The sequence below is a fragment of the Salmo salar genome, chromosome ssa16 (assembly GCF_905237065.1).
Source record: "Salmo salar chromosome ssa16, Ssal_v3.1, whole genome shotgun sequence".
Lineage (NCBI taxonomy): Eukaryota > Metazoa > Chordata > Actinopteri > Salmoniformes > Salmonidae > Salmo > Salmo salar.
The window spans coordinates 30,325,974-30,349,680 of NC_059457.1; the positions used below are offsets into that span (position 1 = coordinate 30,325,974).

A 23,707-nucleotide genomic window follows, 5' to 3' on the forward strand; every position below is an offset into this window, starting at 1 on the left:
TTCTATGTGTTTACTGCTTTGTATTCATTCTGTCCTGCCATCTCATGACTGTAATTGGATGTTAAAAGTAAGTGGCTTTGCAGGGCAACCTTAAAGGCCCAGTGTAGTCAAAACGTGGTTTTCCTGTGTTGTATACATACACTATATGGCCAAAAGTATGTGTACACAAACATCTAATTCCAAAATCATCTGCATTAATATAGAGTTGGTCCCTCCTTTGCTGCCATAACAGCCTCCACTCTTCTGGGAAGGCTTTCCACTAGATGTTGGAACATTGCTGTGGGGTCTTGCTTCCATTCAGCCATAAGAGCATTAGTGAGGTCGGGCACTGATGTTGAGCGATTAGGCCTGGCTCACAGTTGGCGTTCCAATTCATTCCAAAGGTGTTCAATGGGGTTGAGGTCAGGGCTCTGTGCAGGCCAGTCAAGTTTTTCACACCGATCTCGACAAACCATTTCTGTATGGACCTCGCTTTCTGCAGGGGGGCATTTTATTCCTCCTCCACCAAACTTTACAGTTGGCACTATGCATTCGGTCAGGTAGCATGCTCCTGGCATCCGCCAAATCCAGATTCGTCCCTCGGACTGTCAGATGGTGAAGTGTGATTCATCACTCCAGAGAACGCTTTTCCACTGTTCCAGAGTCCAATGGCGGCGAGCTTTACACCCCTCCAGCTGACACTTAGCATTGCACATGGTTGTGTGCGGCTGCTCGAACATGGAAACCCATTTCACGAAGCTCCCAATGAACAGTTCTGATGATGTTGCCTCCAGAGGCAGTTTGGAACTCGTTAGTGAGTGTTACAACCGACAGATGATTTTTACGTGCTACACACTTCAGCACCATCTCGCGGCTGAACCGTTGTTGCTCCTAGACATTTCCACTTCACAAAAAAAAGCCCTTACAGTTGACCGGGGCAGTTCTTGCAGGGTGGAAATTTGATAAACTGACTTGTTGGAAAGGTGGCATTCTATGACGGTGCCACGTTGAAAGTCACTGAGCTCTTCAGTACAGACCATTCTACTGCCAATGTTTGTCTATGGAGATTGCATGGCTGTGTTCTTGATTTTATACACCTGTCAGCAACGGGTGTGGCTGAAATAGCAGAATCCACTAATAAGGTTGGAATAACCCTATGAAATTGTGAAAATTATGATAATACCCTTTTAGTGCAAGAGCTGTTTGAAAAGACCACCTGAAACTTCAGCCTGTTTTGGTGGGATAGAGTTTTGGCCTGACTGGTGGAACCACCAGGCGGTAAATTAGTTAATAGACCAATAAGAAAAATAGTTCCAAACCTCTCTGCCAACCTCTCAACAGCTAGTTTTCATTTTTCCCCTTCCCCACTCAGACCTCTCCTAGAGAGTCCTAGCAAAATTCTTGCTTGAAAAATTGGGCCGTTAATACCAGTGGCGGTCAGTGCCGTTTATGAAGAGGGAGGTCTTTTTTTTTATGAGCATGGCCTTATTTCTATTACAGCATGATGGAAGACAGTCATTCATTCATATTCTATTCACCCAGTTCAATGTAACATCGATAGGTTTAGGCTACTACATGATACTCAAGTTTTCCTTATACACATCATGAGGTTGCTACAACCTAGCCTGTGAATTAAAGTTTACAACTTAGGTGCACACGGATCGAGAGAAAAAGTTGAGATAACAGTGACACATGGACAGACGGGGACACATTCAATACCGCCTTTCACACTCTTGCCTGCATCTAGCTAATCTAGAGTGTAATCATTAGTCTAACAGTTGCAAACAAGAGTTTCTATTGGACAAATTCAGGTATTTTTATCCGTGTTTGGTTTGCTTCTGTTTTAAGAAAAGTTTTTTTAACAGAATCAGCGGAGTGAATACACCCCTGATCACGCATAAACACAGTTCACTTTCATAGCAGCCACATTGTATTCATTTTAGCCTCTATGCACTCTCCTCCTCTCACCTTTTCCCTTCATTTGTGGACTTCAATGAACAACACATCTGCTGTTTTTGATCAGGCAAAAAAACTTTCCCAAGCCAAACCATGTTATAACCGCTACACACGCCAACATTGTTGTCCCCATATTAGCTAAAGGAACATTTTAGTCAACATAGCTAATAGAACTAATGCATTCGTAAACCTGCTACAATCATGCAGTAATGTTACAGAGTATAGTCAGTAAGCAGTTACATCGACGGGCCACCGTGGCAATACATTTATAAAACCAAAAGCTTACCTTGACTTGGAAGAGTTCCAGTGTTGTGTTGAATAGTCATAGCCAGCTAGCTAACATAGCATGCCTCTGTTTGAGCCGGGTGTTTGAGTAACTAAACTAGCCAGCTGCATTTGCTAGCTAAGTAAGTGAAATTAAGAAATTAATTTGTTATACCTCTGATATGAGGATGGGGACAACGTGTGCCCAATCTTCTCATTATGAACAGGTTTATTCTGCAAGGATGTATTCTGATAGATTCGGCTCATTGTTTGAGGCAATTGAGAGAGATGGAGAGGAAACAAGAACTCGTGCATTAACAGCACCTCAAAATTGTATACAGTAGCCTACAACATTTTTCTACTACAGTGGTCTAGGTGTCATATTAGAGGGAAAGCTGGTTGATGTTTCACGCCATGTTATTACTGATGTCAACAAAGGTAAGCTGACATTATGGAATAACCTCAATTAAATATGATGAGTCGGTTATTGTTATAAGGCTATTTTATTGATTTAATTGTTCTACTCTGCTATCCAGTAGTCCTACTGTTGGCTGTTTGTACTATGAAAGTATGACTGCATGAGGACCTAGGCCTACTTGGATTTCTAGGACTCCTAATTTGTCAGCTTGCAACATATTGTGCTGATTTGGCAGGGACATTTCTGTTTTATACATCAAACCCAGTCAAATCCACCAGAGGAAACGTGATGCTAAAGGAATGGAAATAGAACCAAACTTCAGTGATACCAAAAAGGTCAACACAGGTAATCTCGTCATCATTCAGTGAGTATTCTTATCCACTTCATACAATGATATGAATAATCTTACAGTCGGATGATTCACAATTTTATTTTTTTTAAGATATCTTATTGGTATACTTTACACTGAGACACCTATAAAGGCCTCATCACAGCTCCTCCAAGGACTCTCAGAATAATGTAAAAATGTACATGCATGCATTTGTCACGATACTATATTTGTAAAACAACTCTAGGTGGTGCTGTCTGTTGATTACTACCACCATGCAGTGGTGGAGGAGGACAGATTGATCGCCTCACTGAGGTCCAGCTGGAAAACCTAGTGACCAAGGAGGATCTGGTGAATGTGACAGGGAAAAACTGTCCCAGGGGGACCTAAACTTTTAGGCACCCAGAGGGAGAGATAAACAGCAGCAGTAAAATAACAAGCGAGGCTATATACAGGGGGTACCGGTATAGAGTCAATGTGCGGGGGCACCGGTTAGTCGAGGTAATTGAGGTAATATGTACAGTTGAAGTCGGAAGTTTACATACACCTTCGCCAAATACATTTAAACTCAGTTTTTCATAATTCCTGACATTTTATCCTAGTAAATATTCCCTGTCTTAGGTCAGTTAGGATCACCACTTTATTTTAAGAATGTGAAATGTCAGAATAATAGTAGAGAGAATGATTTATTTCACCTTTCATTTCTTTCATCACATTCCCAGTGGGTCAGAAGTTTACATACACTCAATTAGTATTTGCCTTTGCCATTGCCTTTAAATTGTTTAACTTGGGTCAAACGTTTTGGGTAGCCTTCCACAAGCTTCCCACAATAACTGGAGCGAATTCTGGCCCATTCCTCCTGACAGAGCTGGTGTAACTGAGTCAGGTGTGGGCTTCCTTGCTCGCACACACTTTTATAGTTCTGCCCACAAATTTTCTATAGGATTGAGGTCAGGGTTTTGTGATAAGCACTCCAATACCTTGACTTTATTGTCCTTAAGCCATTTTGCCACAACTTTGGGAGTATGCTTGGGGTCATTGTCCATTTGGAAGACCCATTTGCGACCAAGCTTTAACTTCCTGACTGATGTCGTGAGATGTTGCTTCAATATAGCCACATCATTTTCCTCAGTCATGATGCCATCTATTTTGTGAAGTGCACCAGCCCCTCCTGCAGCAAAGCACCCCCACAACATGATGCTGCCACCCCCTGTGCTTCACGGTTGGGATGGTCTTCAGCTTGCAAGCCTCCCCCTTTTTCCTCCAAACATAACAATGGTCATTATGGCCAAACGGTTCTATTTTTGTTTCATCAGACCAGAGGACATTTCTCCAAAAAGTATGATCTTTGTCCCCATGTGCAGTTGCAAACCGTAGTCTGTCTTTTTTATGGCGGTTTTGGAGCAGTGGCTTCTTCCTTGCTGAGCGGCCTTTCAGGTTATGTCGATATAGGACTCGTTTTACTGTGGATATAGATACTTTTATACCTGTTTCCTCCAGCATCTTCACAAGGTCCTTTGCTATTGTTCTGTGATTGATTTGCTCTTTTCGCACCAAAGTACGTTCATCTCTAGGAGACAGAACACGTCTCCTTTCTGAGCGGTGTGATGGCTGCGTGGTCCCATGGTGTTTATACTTGCGTACTATTGTTTGTACAGATGAACGTGATACCTTCAGGCATTTGGAAAATACTCCCAAGTATGAACCAGACTTGTGGAGGTCTACAATTTATTTTCTGAGGTCTTGGCTGATTTCGTTTGATTTTCCAATGATGTCAAGCAAAGAGGCACTGAGTTTGAAGGTAGTCCTTGAAATGCATCCACAGGTACACCTCCAACTGACTCAAATTATATCAAATAGCCTATCAGAAGCTTCTAAAGGCATGACATCACTTTCTGGAATTTTCCAAGCGGATTAAAGGCACAGTCAACTTAGTGTATGCAATCTTCTGACCCACTGGAATTGTGATACAGTGAATTATAAGAGAAATAAGCTGTCTGTAAACAATTGTTGGAAAAATTACTTTTGTCATGCAGAAAGTAGATGTCCTAACCGACTTGCCAAAACTATAGTTTGTTAACAAGAAATTTGTGGTGGTTGAAAAACAAGTTTTAATGACACCAACCTAAGTGTATGTAAACTTCACGACTTCAACTGTAAATGTAGGTAGAGTTAAAGTGACTATGCATAGATAATAAACAGAGAGTAGCAGCAGCATAAAAGAGGGGTCTGGGTAGCCATTTGATTAGATGTTCAGGAATCTTATGGCTTAAGGGTAGAAGCTGTTAAGAAGCCTTTTGGAACTAGACGCTCCGGTACCGATTGTGTAGTGGCAGAGAGAACAGTCTATGACTAGGGTGGCTGGAGTCTGACAATTTTTAGGGCCTTCCTCTGACACCGCCTGGTATAGGGGTCCTGGATGGCAGGAAGCTTGGTCCCAGGGATGTACTGGGCCGTACGCACTACCCTCTGTAGTGCCTTGCTGTGAGAGGCCGAGCAGTTGCCATACCAGGCAGGGATGCAACCAGTCAGGATGCTCTCGATGGTGCAGCTGTAGAACCTTTTGAGGATCTGAGGACCCATTCCAAATCTTTTCAGTCTCCTGGTGGGGAATAGGCTTTGTTGAGGATCAGCGTGGCGGATGTGTTGTTACCTACCCTTACCACCTGGAGGCGGCCCGTCAGGAAGTCCAGGATCCAGTTGCAGAGGGAGGTGTTTAGTCCCAGGGTCCTTAGCTTAGTGATGAGCTTTGATTGCCCATTAATTTGTAAGTTCGATGTTCCTTTTAAAAGTAGAGAACTCAGATTTCCACTTTAAAATGCATGTCAAACAAAAACCAATGATTGCAAAGTTAAACAAACCAAATATGCACAAGGACTTATTTTAACAATTTCCATGCAGATGCAAAGGTTGGTAACAAAATGACAGTTGAAAAATAAACGTACATTGCTTACCTAAATGATTCCAATGCACAGAAAACTTACATAAACACATTTAATTCAAGAACAGTACAGATGCAAAGTTTGGTAATAAAATGACAGTTTGTGCTGCTTGTGCCTTCATTCTGTTACTTTGCATCTGCACTGTTCTTCAAGTAAATGTGTTTGTAAGATTTTCTGTGCAAGTTGTTAAATTTGTCCTTGTGCACAGAGTTGCATGGTTTGTTTAACTTTGCAGTCATCGTTTTTTGTTTAGCATACAATTTGAAGTGAATAATCTGAGTCTCAGCACCACTCTGTCACTGTGGAATTTCACAGCTCTTAGTACTAACAGCATTGTGTACTTAGTTGTAATCTGCCCTTTCAGTTTCCTTGGCCAAAGTCGAAGGAGGCACAATGACCAAGTGCAATTTTGCAGGCAACGAAAAGGCAGGAGCATCGTGGACAGACAAAATAATGGCCAACAAATCAGATGTCAGCAACGAAGTTGGAGGGACAGGGCGTGGGAGCAGATGAGGAGGGATGGGTAAGAGGAGCAGGGGATTTCTGAAGCACAATTTATTTGCTTTCCACACATATTTAGTCCTTGTTTACAGTAATCACATAAGGAATAATTTAGGTAATCGATGTACGTTTATTTTTCACCTTGTTATCTTTGGGAAAACATGTCAAATTTTATCTACAGCACAGATATAATCTACAGCAGGGATGGGCAACTGGCGGCCCATGGGCCCTTGGATGAAATTATTTTTTTCAATTTACTGTTGTGAGTTAGAATAGTTGGTTGTACATCAGCAGTTTTTCCTCTTATGTCAGTCACTGATAGTCAGTTAATTTGTCCATGTCAGCTAACATTTTTTAGATTGTAAGTTAGTTCAGAAACCAGTTATCTAAACTTGTTATCATGGTTCGAATTACTGGCCCGGGGGTCACCCATAGATTTGTTAGTCAGTCTCACTCAGATATCATATTAAAAACTTCAAACATTTCTCTCCATCCTATGGCAAAATGTGTAGAATTGCAGGAAATTTGCTGTAGAACAGATAATTTTCCTCTCTGTCCCATGCCAAAATGAGCAGAATTGCATGAAATGAGTTATAAAATTGCTAAATCTTCTCTCTGCCCCATGGCAAAATGTGTAGAATTACACTATCGGTCAACATTTTTAGAACACCTACTCATTCAAGGGTTTCTCTTTATTTTTACTATTTTCTACATTGTAGAATAATAGTGACGACATCAAAACCATGAAATAACACATATGGAATCATGTAGTAACCAAAAAAGTGTGAAACAAACCAAAATATATTTGAGATTTGAGATTTTTCAAATAGCCACCCTTTGCCTTGATGACAGCTTTGCACACTCTTGGCATTCTCTCAACCAGCTTCATGAGGTAATCACCTGGAATGCATTTCAATTAACAGGTGTGCCTTCTTAAAAGTTAATTTGTGGAATTTCTTTCCTTCTTAATGCGTTTGAGCCAATCAGTTGTGTTGTGACAAGGTAGGAGGGTATTCAGAAGATAGCCCTATTGGTATTATAGTTTATGTCTACACTATTATGTAGAAAATAGTAAAGATAAAGAAAAACCCTTGAATGAGTAGGTGTTCTAAAACTTTTGACCAGTAGTGTATATCAAACTTGTTTTGAAACTGCAACATTTTCCCTACACCCTATTGCAAAATGTGTAGAATTGCACAAAATGTACTCGAAAACTTAAAAACAATTCTCTCCGCTGTCAAGAGGAGGGCCAAGAGGGGGTAGCGAGGTAGATGTGGGTACGCAGACCCACGAGCAACTGCGGGCCCTCATGAGTACAGATTTTTTGTGGTCCCCACACCCATCAAAGTTGCCCATCCCTGATCTACAGTCTAGTCACTGAACATAAATTATAGCTTTTTCTCTGTACTGTATATCTTTTATGACACCCCATTTCAATGTTTGGCCCCTATCACCCCTATTTGACTTTTCTATCTTAGGATGATTGGGGAGATGAATAGAATTGCACAGCCTCCAACATTGCTTGTGCTGCATATGCACACAGAAGAAGAGAGGCGTTTCATTTTTAATGTTGTTTTTTATTCATGCATGTAATATAGACTCTATAAGATGCTGACAAATCTTGGTATTGCAGGGTACCTTTGATATAGGGGTGTAAAGCCTCTCTTTGGTAATCATCATACATGCTTTACCCCCTCTACTAATCGCTCTATTGAAAATGCATCATTGTCTGTAGAAGGGTACAAATCACATGTACAAGGCTAACCTTGTAATAACTTTGTAATAAAGCTAATGGCAATTTATTTGATGCTGTTCTAATGATGTGTCATCCAAAATGTAAACCATCACTTGGGTAAGAGTGATCACGCAAGGATGGAGTTATAGCTTTGACTAGTAGAGTAGTAAACGTTGCCTGCTAATCAGAATATCTGCATATGTAAATGTATGAAGTAGCCACTTAGATCTAGGCTACAGTAGAATAAGTCAACTATTGTAAGTGATTTGAAATCATGCGTCCTCCAAAATAGATCAAAAACACAATAGCCCTTCTCAATCTAGTCCTTTTACCAATCTAACTTCAATCAATTTGTTAAATTTATTAAAATATATATTTGTTTTAGGAAAACATATGCACTCACTACAACTGTAAGTTGCTCTGGATAAGAGTGTCTGCTAAATGACTAAAATGTAAATAGAAATATAAAAATATATAGACATTTTATTGCTATAGTTGTGTTGTTTGATAGTCGTTTAACTAAATAATTGTAGTTGTTAACCTGAGAAAGCGCTTTCTTTGGGTGTGACTGTCAGTGTAAACAATATTGTCTCAAACAACAAATGGTGGAATGTTACTTGTTTAACTAAAATTGATTAGAATTTCTCATCTTTTTGAATTACAAGTGACAAAAACATTGAAATATACATTTATGTTAGGATTATATTGCATGTTGATTGTATAAAACCTGTTTTCAGATCTAATTGGAATGAAATCAAGGATGTATTCATTAGTTGGATACTGTTGCAAAACATTTGATCTGTTGCAAAACATTTTGCAACGGAAACCATTGCTGTTTCTATTAGACAAATTCAGGTAGGTCCCTCCAGGTTTGATTACGTTTGCTTCCATTTGCTTCTTAGAGTAAACAGTAAACGGTTTCCGTTGCAAAATCCGACTAATTAATACACCCCAAGACTCAAGTCAAATACAGGGTGTGTTCAAAATCATGGCACTCTGGTCCATCTGGTTCTCATCCTATCAGCTCAGTTCAGCTGCTCTCGCCTTGACTCATTTTTGAACCACTCCAAAACAGTCTTCTTGTTTTCCTTCACCCATTTAATGTTGGCTTCAGTTCTCTCAGTGGCTTGCTCTAGGGCCCTGATTGCCAAATGCAGTTCTTCTACATCATGGTCGGTCAGGAACTGCCACAGCTGCACAATAACAAATCAGGGAAAAGTTTGAATTAGGGCGGAAACCGGTAATTACTCAAAACTCAACTCCCACCAGCTGAACCTAGTCTCTCATCCCCAGACATTAAAAATCAATCACTGCATTCAAGAGCGGAGGAGAGGTTTGTGACTCAGATAGCGTTGTGGGCCTTGCCTGTTACGAATAGGGAGATGCTCACCTCTTCAAGCTCAAAGTCAGTGGAAAATCTCTGCGTCACTCCATCAATCAGGTTGCCAAGTGACATGATCCCTTCTTCGTACCTGAGGAGGAGAGCGGAGGAGAGGGGTGAAATGAGCATGTTTGCTCAGCAAGCAGTTTGATAGAAGCCAATTTAGATGACTGCCTGGCAACTCAGTGGCCTTGTGGTTAGTGTCCGCCCTGAGATTCCAAGGTTGAGTTCAATCCCTGCCAGAGTCATTCCAAAGACTGTAAAAATGGGACCTGATGGGTCTCTGCTTGGCACTCTGCGATAGACTAGCGTCCTGTCCAGGAGGTGTACATCAAGCTGCCTCACGCTACAGAAACAGGAAATAGGCTCCGGCTCATAGGGCAGGCTACTTACTTACTGGCAACTCCAAACAAATACATTAGAGGTGATTTCCTCTGATTGGCCAATGAGACCTTTGTACCTGACTTGTTTGACCGGTCTACACCTTCCTTATTGGTATATTGCATGAGGTTTATTTAGGTGATTTTTACACATTATGAGACACCATACAAAATAATTGCTAATAAGTCATGGTTCCATTATTTCAGTTGGAAAGGAACTTGGTCCTCTGGCTTGTTTGTCTTAATATTAGGCCTTGCTATATACAGTACTTAACAACAGAAAAAACATACTCCAAGCTGATGTAGTTCCAGTTTGCGCGTACAAAATTCCACGCTATTGCTTGTCCTGCCACATTTCTGGCTATGTAGCTGATGGTAGAAACTGCATCCATTTTTCTTATCTTGTCAGGGTTCAAAGTGTACTCAAGGTATCTGCAAGATGAGAAGGAAATGCCAGATAAATGGTCTTTGCACAGCAACTAAATTGTATATCCTGAAAAGGGTGGTACAGACAGAAATCAATCTAACCTGTTCAGGAGCCAGATCTTCCTGGTGCATGAGAGGGCATATCTTAGTTTGTCTTTCTCTGTGGCTGTGGTGGCATTCTCAAACTTGCCCCAAGCAAATTCCCATTCCTTCTCTCCCCCAGCAGCTATAGCTTGGCAGTAGATGGTGGCCTTCAGGTTAGGGTGTATACTGTGGCAGTGAGGACAATCAAAGAGAGAAACAGAATCTGGTCATTACAGTTAAAAGGATCAATACATTCAATATATCCAAAATTGCATATAGCATTTTGGTATTAGGTTATTGAATTAATCTCATGCATATTTCAGGTTATGTGTTATGTTTTATGAATGACATGACGACCCCATTCAACTGTGAAATGCAGTGATAAGTACAGCAGGAACTAGCATGCATCTGTCTGTGTTGGCATGATGAAACCTAACTCCATACCGATTGCTGGTTTTGTTTGTCATCCAGTTGTCAAAGAGCATTTTTGCCATTTCTTGGCACTCTGGAATGTCATTGCTGCATGCGACTGAAATGGCGTTAATCTGGTTGTACCTGGGAACGAATAATGACATGTTAATAACATGCTTAAAGAGAGGATGTGTTCAGAGGGTTGCAATATCCAACGAAAATATGTTTCTCACTGTGCAGAATGCTGCTCTGGGACTGTAGAAAACATGGTGAAATTTTCAAAATGTTGATAAAGGCCACCAACTTGCTTTCTTAAGTATGCCTGGAAATAGCATAGGAAAAAATACTGCATTACACTCATATTTGTCATTTGCATTTGTAGGAATACAGTTTGCTATGAAAAAAGGGCACTCTAATGTACAGTATCTTTATTTGATGACTGACCTGCATTGGGCCATAGACCTCAGAGCGATCAAACATGAGAATGAAATAGTCCAGGTTTCTCAGTGCTGATTCCCATGGTATGTACTCTGTGTCATTCCAGAGGTACTTGGTAGTTCTCAAAGCCAGTGTCACATTGATATGTTTGGCCCTTGATAAACAAATAAAATACATAATATAAGAAGACCTTAGCCGTCCAAAGAGGATATTAATTACACCAAGAAAGTATGATTTCACATCATTGTGATGTGTAAAACATGTTTATCAGAGTATACATTTTGAAGGAAGTCCATGAATGTATCAGTCTTAGATGAGATTACCTTGCCAAGTTGAATGCATCATCAATAAGCTGTCCCCGGTTGATGATTGGAATTTCCTGAGAATAAATCAAATGAATTCTAATTATTAAAGGCCTACTCCAGTCTCTTTTTCACCTCATTTAACACCTGATTTACTGAACCAAGGCAAATCTCAATAGGTGGTCCAGGTACGACATGGCAAAAGAGGGGCCTTTCCTTTTTTCCCCCTCTAGTACTCCTCTATTGTTCCCGTAAGGAAAGGGGGAGGCCGATGACGTCACATCAGACCATCATGTCCTACTCCTTGAAGTTCACAGTTACACAGTTGTGTTTAAAAAATATTACAGTACTCAAAACATATATTTTTTAGTGTGTGTACTGTATATTACTATATTTATACTTGTTATATTGTTTTTCAACCGGAAAAGTTCAAAGCTGGAGAGCGTCTTTAAAGCAAACTGCACAAGTGAGCTAACATAGTCTTATTAAGGGTCATGCTCCATGGTCTGTGATCTGCGGTGAGGGGTTTGAATTATCTGATGCATGCCAGGTGTCTAGCATTCTTCAATGTACTCACCACTGTCCCTCCTACCCAAGCAAACAGAGGTAAATGACTATCGCCATGTAGCACTCACTTCTGTCTTCATGAAGTGCTTTGAGAGGCTGGTCAGGGAACACATCAGCTCGACCTTACCTGACACCCTAGACCCATAACACTTTGCATACCGACCCAACAGATCCAGGGATGACGCAATCGCCATTGCTCTGCTCACTGCCCTACACCACCTGGACAAGAGGAATACCTATGTGAGAATGCTGTTCATTGACTACAGCTCAGCTTTCAACAACATATTCCCCTCCAAACTCGTCACTTAGCTCAAGGCACTGGGTATGAACATCTCCCTCTGCAACTGAATGCTGGACTTCCTGACAGGCCGCCCCCAGGTGTTGCGGGTAGGCAACAACACCTCCGCCACGCTGACTCTTAACACAAGGGTCCCCCGGGGGGTGCTCAGCCCTCTCCTGTACTCCCTGTACACCCATGACTGCGAGGCCGCGCATGACTCCAACACCATCATTAAGTTTGCCGATGACACGACAGTAGTGGGCCTGATCGCCAGCGGCGACGAGACAGCCTACAGGGAGGAGGTTCAAGCCCTGTCAAAGTGATGCCAGGAAAACAGACTTTCCCTCAACATCAGCAAAACGAAGGAGCTGATCGTGGAATGAGGAATGAGGAGAGGGACCACGTCCCTATTGACATTGACGGGACTGCAGTGGAGAGGGTCAAAAGCTTCAATTTCATTGGTGTGCACATGGCAACTGCACAGCCCTCAACCACAAGGCTCTACAGAGGGTGGTGCGGACGGGCAATACATCACTGGGGGCAAGCTCCCTGCCCTCTAGGACATCTACACAAGGTTGTGTTTGAGGAAGGCCCGGAAAATCGTCAAGGACTTCAGTCACCCGAGCCACGGACTGCTCACTCTGTTACCATCTGGCAAGCAGTATCGGAGCATTGGGTCTCGGACCAACAGGCTTTGAGACAGCTTCTACCACCAGGCCATCAGACTGCTGAACAGCTAACCCTAGCTGTCTCCTGCACAGACCTGAGCCTTAGTGACCATTTTCACCGACTCTCCACACACACACAACCATCCATAAACAGACAGACACTAGCAACACGCAGTCAATGCTGCTGTTCTATTATATACTATTTATTCAACTGCGTGACCAAGATACAACCCACTTTATATCTGTAAATATAACTGCAGTGTAGATATTATGGGGGGGGGGGGGGGTAAACAATAAACAGGGGGACCCGGGGGGTAGTCCTCCCCCAGGATGTTGTTGTTGCTGACATTTTAAAATGCATTTCCTGCAATTCTACAGTTTGACATTACGTACTATGCCTCTCAAGGGGTATTTTGAAAACAATATAAGTGGAAGGCCCCACAACCTCAACAAAAAAAGGAATTACAGATTTTTTTCATGAAAACGTCCAGCATTTCAACACATTTTGCCATGGGGCAGATAACAATCTGCAGTTTTATAATGCTACTCTACACATTTTATCATGAGGCTGAGATAAAATGTTGCAGTTTTAAAGCCATGGGGTTAAGTAATTGTCCAGTGAAAACTAAAAACAAATGCTTGCTATTTCCTCATAGAGGAGGATGAGCTGGCTAATCAGTGGTCTACTTGCATTAATATTTTTTAGGACTGGTATTGCCCGCACCATTCTGTTGTTGGGGTACGCCCACACCATTGTGCTCTGTTTCGTGTCTGACTTGGACTGTATGGACAATACTGTTCCACACAAATGAGGAAGACTTACGTGAATATTACTTTCCAGCTGAGAGAGCAGTCTATCCCAATTCACTGGATCATAGTTGACTCTGAAATATCCCATACAGTTTATGTTGGCAAGCACCCACTTGCCATCTTCAGACAGGAAATCAGGCATCAGCACTGTTTAGCAAATTCAGAACATGAGAGTTACAATATGCCTTAATTAGGTTTTTATTGACAGAACTAATGACTAGCACCATTGAATTAGTTGGGTTTGCTGTTATCATACAGTATATTTGCCATGTTCAGTCTATCTATAATGGAGAATTACTGTACATAATATAGCTCATCAGATCATCTCTCTCAATTAGCCTGGGGACGAGGTTACTCATAAAGTGATACTAAGACAAATATTAACAATTGTACATGTATATTCAATTAAATACTCCTTACCTTGACCTTTTTTATCCAGTGTAGCTATTTTTATTGGTTCACCTTCCTTCATCACTCTGATTGGAACATGCCATTCAAAACTAATGAAAGAGAAAAAATATATCGGCATAATATTATGACCTACAGCTATATTCACATATGCTAATAAAATGCTTAATTGTTGGCCTAATTCATTACAATGTAATCCAATTAAAACTGGAATAATATACTATAGTAACACTTCATTTGAAATGATAACAGTGTTATAATATTGTCATAAACGTCATAACTGAATGTCAAGGCAGTGCCATTTTGCATGTACTGGAAATGGTTATGACAGGTGCTACAACTAACCATTTTAGCAACAATTTTTAGGTGAGTAAGCAACATAAGCTGTTATGTCAACATATGTATGAAAAATGACATCTTATGACATTCATTATGTCATATTCATGATAATAGTATGATGCTGTTATGGTTTATATTTCAAATAAAGTGTTACTCTAAAACTGTTGAGTGGAAATGTCTGTCAGAGTACTATAGCAACAATCCATTGCTTTTGAGAACAAGAGGTGGAGTAGCCTGGGTTTGAACTCCCCGCCTGCTGTGGGGGACGGACCCAGCACAGGATTTCACAAAGTCAGCCATATGGCCATCTAATTCTACATGGAGGGGACAATCAGTGGTTCAGGAAACCTGTTATATTTGTTTTCTCTCTCTGTGATGTTTCTTGACATAGTGCAGGACTTACTCGTAGTCAGATGTTTGATTTTGGAGGAAATGTTCTTGAGAAACTGCCCCATTGGTGGTGTTGATGGTGATGACTGGGTAACCCATTTGCTTTGTCCAAGTGTCCATGACTTCAGCAACTTTAATGTGGCTGCTGTCCTCATCCACCGCCTAGAACGTTTTTGTCATTAGCATTTTATACAATGTATTCATGCCCCTAAAGCATTCTATAAGTTTTACATGCTTGAAAGAACATAATTACATATACTAGTTTTGTTTTGATATGCCTAGCAAAACTATCAGCTTTTACCTCTTGTAAATATTCCCACAGGTCCTTGTGTACAGTATTACTGTACTGGAAAGCCTGAAGATATTTCTGAAACATTTTGAAACAATAGTATTTACACACACTTACACAAAAAGTTCCCATTAGTTTTGATACATCCATGTGGAAAATTGCAAATATACAACAGATGTTCCACACTCTGACAATAAGCCATCCTACACATTAATGGACAAAGCCATATTTGTACGTACTCTCAGACCATTCAGAAAGACCCTCTCGTCCAGATAATCTGCCAGCATTCTCAGCACAGCAGCCCCCTGAAGAGTGAAGATATGTTAATATTCATACATTACATCAACTCATTCTGTCACTATATAGAACATTCCTGTACAATGTTAAAAATAAACATTTTTGATATCATCTCTCTTCCCCCATGGGGCTCTGTGACAACCAGACCTTGCTGTAGGTGATGGAATCAAAAAGCTGAGTGATGTCACTAGAAGTTTGAACATCATCCTCTTTAGAGCTTAAGGGATGGGAGGATACCAATGAATCCACTTGAAATACAGTCTGGATGTCATTTAGAACAATCAGATCTTTCTGGAAAAACAAAACAATCAGAGACCAAATGAAAAGAAGCCTCTTAGAAGTGTTACTACAATTTGAAATCTGATGCAACAGATGCAGAAAAAAATACAGTTATTAATAAGTTATTAGGGACATACTATGTTCCATGTTGGCTCAATATGATCCACTCCCATATAGGATATATATGTTGCAAATCCCTCATTCAGCCACAGGTCATTCCACCATTTCATTGTCACCAGGTTTCCAAACCACTGAAAACAACAAATTTAGGTGGTGTTACAGTGAATGCCACAAAAATGCAAGATCATGTTTTTAATTAATTGTGGTGCAATTTACATTAATACATACACTACCGCTCAAAAGTTTAGAACACCTACTTTTTCTATATTTTGACTATTTTCTACATTGTAGAATAATAGTGAAGACATCAAAACTACGGAATCATGTAGTATTTTAGATTTTACATTCTTCAAAGAAGCCACGCTTTGCCTTGATGACAGCTTTGCACAAGCTTGGCATTCTCTCAACCAGCTTTACCTGGAATGCTTTTCCAACAGTCTTGAAGGAGTTCCCACATATGCTGAGCTTTTCCTTCACTCTGCGGTCCGACTCATCCCAAACCATCTCAATTTGGTTGAGGTTGAGGGATTGTGGAGGCCAAGTCATCTGATCGTGCTTCTACACCTGCATTGCATGCTGTTTGGGGTTTTAGGCTGGGTTTCTGTATAGCACTTTGTGACATCGGCTGATGTAAAAAGGGCTTTATAAATACGATTGATTGATTGATGCAGCACCCAATCACTCTCCTTCTTGGTAAAATAGCCCTTACACAGCCTGGAGGTGTGTTGGCTCATTGTGCTGTTGAAAAACAAATGGTAGTCCCACTAAGCCCAAATCAGATGGGATGGTGTATCGCTGCAGAATGCTGTGGTAGGCATGCTGGTTAAGTGTGCCTTGAATTCTAAATAAATCTCAGACAGCGTCACCAGCAAATCACCCCCACACCATAACACCTCCTCCTCCATGCTTCACGGTGTGAAATATACATGCAGAGATAATCCATTCCCACATCACGTCTCATAAAGACACGGCGGTTGGAAACAAAATTCTCCAATTTGGACTCCAGACCAAAGGACAAATTTCCACCGGTCTAATGTCCATTGCTCGTGTTTCTTGGCCCAAGAAAGTCTATTCGTCTTATTGGTGTCCTTAAGAAGTGGTTTCTTTGCAGCAAATCGACCATCAAGGCCTGATTCACACAGTCTCCTCCTGAACAGTTGATGTTGAGATGTGTCTGTTACTTGAACTCTGTGAAGCATTTATTTGGGCTGCAATGTCTGAGGCTGGTAACTCTAATGAACTTATCCTCTGCAGCAGAGATAACTCTGGGTCTTCCATTCCTGTGGCGGTCCTCATGAGAGCTAGTTTCATTATAGCGCTTGATGGTTTTTGCGACTGCACTTGAAGACATTTTCTGTATTGATTGACCTTCATGTCTTAAAGTAATAATGGACTGTCGTTTCTCTTTGCTTATTTGAGCCCCCCCCACCTTGTCACAACACAACTGATTGGCTCAAATGCATGAAGGAAAGAAATTCCACAAATTAACTTTTAAGAAGGCACACCTGTTAATTGAAATGCATTCCAGGTGACTACCTCATGAAGCTGGTTGAAAGAATGACAAAAGTGTCCAAAGCTGTCATCAAGGCAAAAGGTGGCTACTTTGAAGAATCTCAAATATAAAATATTTTGATTTGTTTAACACTTTTTTGGTTATTACATGATTTCGTATGTTATTTCATAGTTTTGATGTATTCACTATTATTATACAATGTAGAAAATAGTACAAATAAAGAAAAACCCTTGAATGAGTAAGTATTCTAAAACTTTTGACCGGTAGTGTATATTCAATTTTGAAATAGTCATTTTGAGTTTTCGTACCTGATGGGCAAGCTCATGTGCAATAACTGTGGCAATCCACTCTTTGTTTGATGTGGAGGACACCCCTTCCTCATATAGCAGAGCTGTCTCACGATATGTTACCAAGCCCCAATTCTCCATGGCACCTGCGCTGAAGTCTGGTAGAGCAATTTGATCTAAAGTAGATATAAAATAGATATCGGTGGAAAAAGTACCCTATTGTCATACTTGAGTAAAAGTTAAGATAACTTAATAGAACATGACTCAAGTAAAAGTTGAAAGTCACCCAGTAAAATTCTACTTGATTAAAAGTCTAAAAGTATTTGATTTAAAATATACTTAAATATCAAAAGTAAATGTAAATTAAAAAATATACTTAAGTATCAAAAGTTAAAAAGTTAAAAATCCCTTTTATTAAGCAAATCAGACAGCACCATTTGATTTTTTGTATTTATTTACAGATAGACAAGGGCACATTCCAACACTCAGATATAATTTACAAACAAAGCATGTGTGCTATGAGTCTGCCAGATCAGAGGCACTAGGGATGACCAGGGACGTTCTCTTGATAAGTCAGTGAATTGGACAATTTTCCTGTCCGGCTAAGCATTCAAAATGCAAACGTAGTACTTTAAAGTATTTTTACTTAAGTACTTTACACCACTGAAAATAGGTTATTTTAATTGAATTTCACAACATAATCACTGTTCTTCTTACATTGTTTTGGACAGGTTATGTATGGAGTAAAGAATTAAATTGATTAGATGGATTTTATGACAATTCATCTGTGTTGAACATTTGCAATGTTATGATTAACCCATGCTTATTTTACATTGTTATGATGCAATCATGCCATACATACCTAGCTTGCTCAAAGGATAATTCATTTTGAATACTCCAGGACTCTCATAGAACGCCAGTATATTTCCAGTGATACTTGCAGCATATTTTGCCTGTCCAGCTTTTATGGCCTCCGGTCGAGCATATGTCTTTAACAAACCGAACAGAAAATAAAAAAAAGTGAGTTTTAGTATCATATCAATATTATTTGGTCAGTAAAAACATCTCTACCATGAAAATCAGCAGTGTACTCTAAACTGAATACATTTAAATAGTATAGCGGTTTGGCTGGAATCTAGAGAGAATTTGTAATTTACAACAGTATTAACTTTCTTTGATATTGCTCTTGAAATACAAACCTTTTCACATGGTCCATTTCCCAAGTAATTTTGTTGATATAATGCACTACTACAGTTATGATTCAACAACTATAGCTACATACCTTAATGTCAACTCTTTCATGTGTAGATCCTATGGAATCGAAATCAGACACTGTGAAAGCTAAGAGGTAAGTTGACATTTTCTTAGTCGTTTGAAAGCGAGTGACTTCCCAGGTCTCTCCATCGATAACCTCAAGGGTTGTACCTAAAAGGAATAAAAAAGACTCACTGATTACTTGAAATAGTATGAAAGGAAAGAGTTTTGTTTTGACACTTGTCACACAATAGTATCTACAGTTAATGCTCAATATAAGCAAAAAGAAAAGGCACAGTATATGCATGCATTAGCCTCATAATCTGTGAATGATTGTCTACTAAAAGTAATGCATATAAAAATATGAATTTAATGAGAAGTCATAAACGTATGTCTACATTTTTAAAATACAGTTTTGCATATTGTTTTCTTGACGGACTAGTTCCAAAAGTATTGGGAAAGTGAATTTTTTGTTGTTGTTTTGGCTCTGTACTCCAGCACTTTGGATTTGAAGTGATACAACGACTATGAGATTAAAGTGCAGACTGTCAGCTTTAATTTGAGAGCATTTTCATCCATCAGGTGAACTGTTCAGAAATTACAGCACTTTTTGTACATTGTCCTCCCATTTTAGGGGACCAAAAGTACACAAATACACTTGTGTATTAAAGTAGTCAAAAGTTCAGTATTTAGTCCTATATTCATAGCACGCAATGACTACACCAAGCTTGAGACTCTACAAATGTGTTGGATGCATTTGCTGTTTGTTATGGTTGCGTTTCAGATTTCTTTGTGCCCAAAAGAAATGAACGGTAAATAATGTATTGTGTCATTTACATTTGAGTGTTATTTACACTTTTATTGTAAATAAGAATATATTTCTAAACACTTCTACATTAATGTGGATGCTACCTGAATGAATCGTGAATAATGATGAGTGAGAAAGTTAGATGCACAAATATCATACTCCCAAGACATGATAACCTCTAGCATTTGTTGGGGGCTCACTCATCATTATTCACGATTCATTCAGGATTATCCGTAATCATGGTAGCATCCACATTAATGTAGAAGTGTTTAGAAAGATATTCTATTCTTATTTACAATAAAAGTGACTCTAAAATGACACAATACATTATTTACCAGTAATTGCGTGCTATGAATATGGGACCAAATACTTAACTTTTTACTACTTTAATACACATAAGTGAATTCGTCCCAATAGTTTTGGTCCCCTAAAATGTGGGGACTATGTACAAAAAGTGCTGTAATTTCAGAAAATACCCTCAAATGAAAGCTGTCAATCTGCACTTTAACCTCATAGTCATTTTATCATTTCATTGTCATTGTATCATTACAGAGCCAAAACAACAAAAATGTCACTGTCCCAATACTTCTGGAGCTCACTGTACCTGCAGGATTCCTACAGGAATTGTCCTACAGTAAAGTGGCCCTGAAAATCCTATGGGATATCCTGCAGGACTTCTTATTCCTGCAGGATATATACTGTATTATGCAGGATTTTCCCTGCAGGACTCCTGTATAACCTTTTTGTACGGGTACATAAGAATGTGAGGCGCCTTTTAGAAGGTGGCTTAACATTCCCTAGTATGACAATAGTATGAAATGTGCTTCTCACCTATGACTTTCCCATTTGCTAGTGCTGTTGTGCCAGGCCTATGGATGAGAGAGACTCTAAATGTAGCCTTCATGGCTGGCTCATCGAAACAAGGAAATACTTTCCTGGCGTCGGTTGGTTGCATTTGGCTAGTAGCGATGAATCTGTGTGGAAAGTATTTGTTGAAAAATAGGATAACTATTACAACTGGAATTGAATAACAGTGAATCAACAGCAATAAAATACAGAAAATAGTTACTTGTTAGTTAATTTTGATTCAATTTGCTTCTTTCAGTATTTCAAATTATCCAAGCTTCCAATGTCTATGCAGCTACAGTATGAACTGCGATGGACATTTATTGCAATACAGGACTGTAATTGTAAAGCCACTGAGGAAGTAACAATTTGTCTCAAAATGAGTGTCCTAATCTTTTCAAGGAATGAGAAGCAAAGCTGTTGCTGAAGTGAACAGAGGAAAAATGTGCAACATTCTCCCAGGGGGTCTTTTTTATAATAAACACTTTTAAAGTTGAACATATAAATATGAGCCAGGACTGAACAACTGCTGAGTGATTTGATATGACAAGAAATAAAGAAATATAGTCCCATTTGTAGGGACATGTTGTATACATCTGTACACATGTCTGCTGAAGAAGACACTTTGGGGTCTTTTTTTAAGAAATTGGAATTCCATCTGTAAGCAAATCATGTTTTTTTAGGGAAAGAGTGCAATAGAATACAAACCATGAGGAACTTAGTATTCGATCTCTGTTCAAGCACAGTGGTCTATAAACTAGCAGGTCACTGATTTATAGCATGGAAACGATCACATATTAATATGCGTCAAGATGTAATGACGTGGTTTCAGGTTGTTTTCTAGCTGCTTAGTACTGGCCACTACTAATTCATTTCAAGGAAGCACTGCATATTAAAGGAGTAAGCTACTGCCTGACCTAACCTGTGAGGACTTATGAAACAGAGTCATTATCTTTCCTGACAGACTCCTAAATGTAACCATATAACAGCCTCTAACAAGAGGTCTGACCTAATGACACAGTAGGAAGAGCAATGTGTCTGCCTTGTAATTGCAAGGTCTCTGGTTCAAGCCCTGCTCTGGCTGTCCCCCTCAATTACTACATTGGTGGCAGAGGGGCAAATTATCCCATAGTATGTCAGGCCTTCGTTGGATGTGCCTCCGTTTTAGTTGAGGCATACAGAGTGTTGTGCCTCATGATGATACAGGGGAAGTATGTGTCCTCCCTGTCAAGAAGTCGAAACTTAAAGGTTCATTATCAAAAGGTCACTACACCACTATCACCTGTAAATTGGCAACGTAATCATGCCTTTATCAGACAGAGAAAGCTCTATCCAACCAGAGCACTGTTTAGGGTGGTGGTTTGTGATCAATCCAGTTATGTAATGCAATTGATGATGCAAACATATCAGACTTGTACAAGTCTTACCTTTCATCAAGCTCGACGATGATCGTTTCATTCCCGAACCACCTGTAAATGGGTTTTCATACAAGTCAAATCTCATTTCCATCTCACAGCATTCTTTTCATATAAGTTTGACAACAAATCTTTGATATTTTAGTTTCTCAGCAGTTATCAAAGAAACCCTTACCTTTCAGTGTCATCCTCTGTGTTTGGCCCTTTTTTGTATGAACTCATGTAAAAACCAGCCAGATCATCAAGGAGCTCCCCCTCAAATGCAGTAAAGAGACTGTAGTTCCCATCTTTGACTAAAACACTGTCTAGTACAATCTCTAAGAAGTTGCTTTCATTACTATAGAGTATGGTGTTATCAACTTTGATGATCTTTTCCTTGTCAAGATCTGTCACCTTTACAGCAGTCACATTCTGTTCTTTACTGTGAAGGACGATAGTTTTGGTGTTCTCCACACATCTAAAATACACAGTGGAGTTTCCAGTGAAGACGAGAGATTGATTGGTAGTGTTGTTCATCACGATGTAGAGGTGAGGCTGTAGTACGATGTCGTAGCTCTCTGGAATCAGGTTTCCAGGGAGTCTCATGTTGGGTGGTGGTCCAGTTGGATACGGAGTAGTGGAATTAGTTGTTGGTGGTGCTGTAGGTTGTGTCTTGATTCTTTCGTTCTCATATACAATAATCATTGTAATTATTCCACCAATAGATGAGACAGTCAACACCACTATGGCTATGGCCAGGAACTTTGAGATATACACCCCTGTGGCCATGTCCAGTCCTTCTGGAAGAGCCTCACACCTCCCGTTGTGTTGGTAAAGCTTGGAACTCGGAACTGAACTTGAAGCTGAACTGAGCTGCCTTTAATTGGCTCTATGTCTCTATCCGACCTCCCATAAACATGCAGACTGCTATGGGGATTAGCTAACCAGTTATTGCTCATAGATATTTCATGAACTTGCCTTTGCAAGCAAAGAGTAATACTGAAAGAGGTCGATATTCTTTCAAATGAAATCAGTCAGATTGTTCTCCCACACATCTGGCATTGGTTATCCTCTCATACCATCAACCCTGGGTTAGGTGAACCTCAAACGGGAATGCTTTGAAACCCAAACATCACACGCCTCTCAATAAGTGTAGGGCACAAAAAGTGATACATACTTTATATCGTGTGAGCTCCTCAAAATAAAAAAATGTCCTTTAAGAGCAAGAGAAAAAGCATGTTGGCCCTCTGGTGTCTATGTTGATCCTCGCGGTTCTAAGTAATGATAGAAACAGCTGTGTGGGACAGCAGCAGGCACTGCAGCCCTCTGAGTCCTCAAGAGTTCTTTACCCGTTTCCAAAACAACCTCTCAGTGCACTGACAGGTCTGTGTCCCACCAGCACTGGATTATTATGCATTCGGGGAAAATTAGGAGCATGTGTTTGTGTGAGGAGGGTGTGTTCTAGGGGAAGGGATTTTAGGACATAATTATTTGGAATGCCCCCCTTCACCACACATTCTTTACCTCAAAAAGAAAAATAATGAAAATGGAAGTAAAGGAACATTCTAGGATATTGGATCTGCGACAAGTGATTTTCCCCCCAACACCCACTA

At 40.0% G+C, this 23,707-nt stretch overlaps 1 protein-coding gene and 1 pseudogene across 1 annotated transcript; one reads left to right on the top strand and one right to left on the bottom strand.

Moving 5' to 3' along the window:
- Positions 1 to 360: 360 nt before the first annotated feature.
- LOC106573794 (arpin-like) lies at positions 361 to 6,434 on the top strand (annotated as a pseudogene).
- A 1,510-nt stretch (positions 6,435 to 7,944) lies between these two features.
- LOC106573760 (aminopeptidase N) lies at positions 7,945 to 23,574 on the bottom strand. The gene is made up of 21 exons (XM_014149103.2): positions 22,291 to 23,574; positions 22,128 to 22,169; positions 20,686 to 20,828; positions 19,075 to 19,217; positions 18,655 to 18,781; positions 17,814 to 17,968; positions 16,010 to 16,123; positions 15,741 to 15,884; positions 15,536 to 15,601; positions 15,309 to 15,374; positions 15,021 to 15,169; positions 14,291 to 14,370; positions 13,884 to 14,017; positions 11,567 to 11,622; positions 11,250 to 11,397; positions 11,039 to 11,127; positions 10,839 to 10,949; positions 10,413 to 10,580; positions 10,176 to 10,316; positions 9,514 to 9,595; positions 7,945 to 9,316 (listed from the first exon to the last, which is right to left on the bottom strand). The coding sequence occupies exons 1-21, from the start codon at positions 22,881 to 22,883 to the stop codon at positions 9,149 to 9,151; spliced, it is 2,919 nt and encodes a 972-aa protein (XP_014004578.1). The 5' UTR covers positions 22,884 to 23,574; the 3' UTR covers positions 7,945 to 9,148.
- Between the last annotated feature and the right edge of the window lie 133 nt (positions 23,575 to 23,707).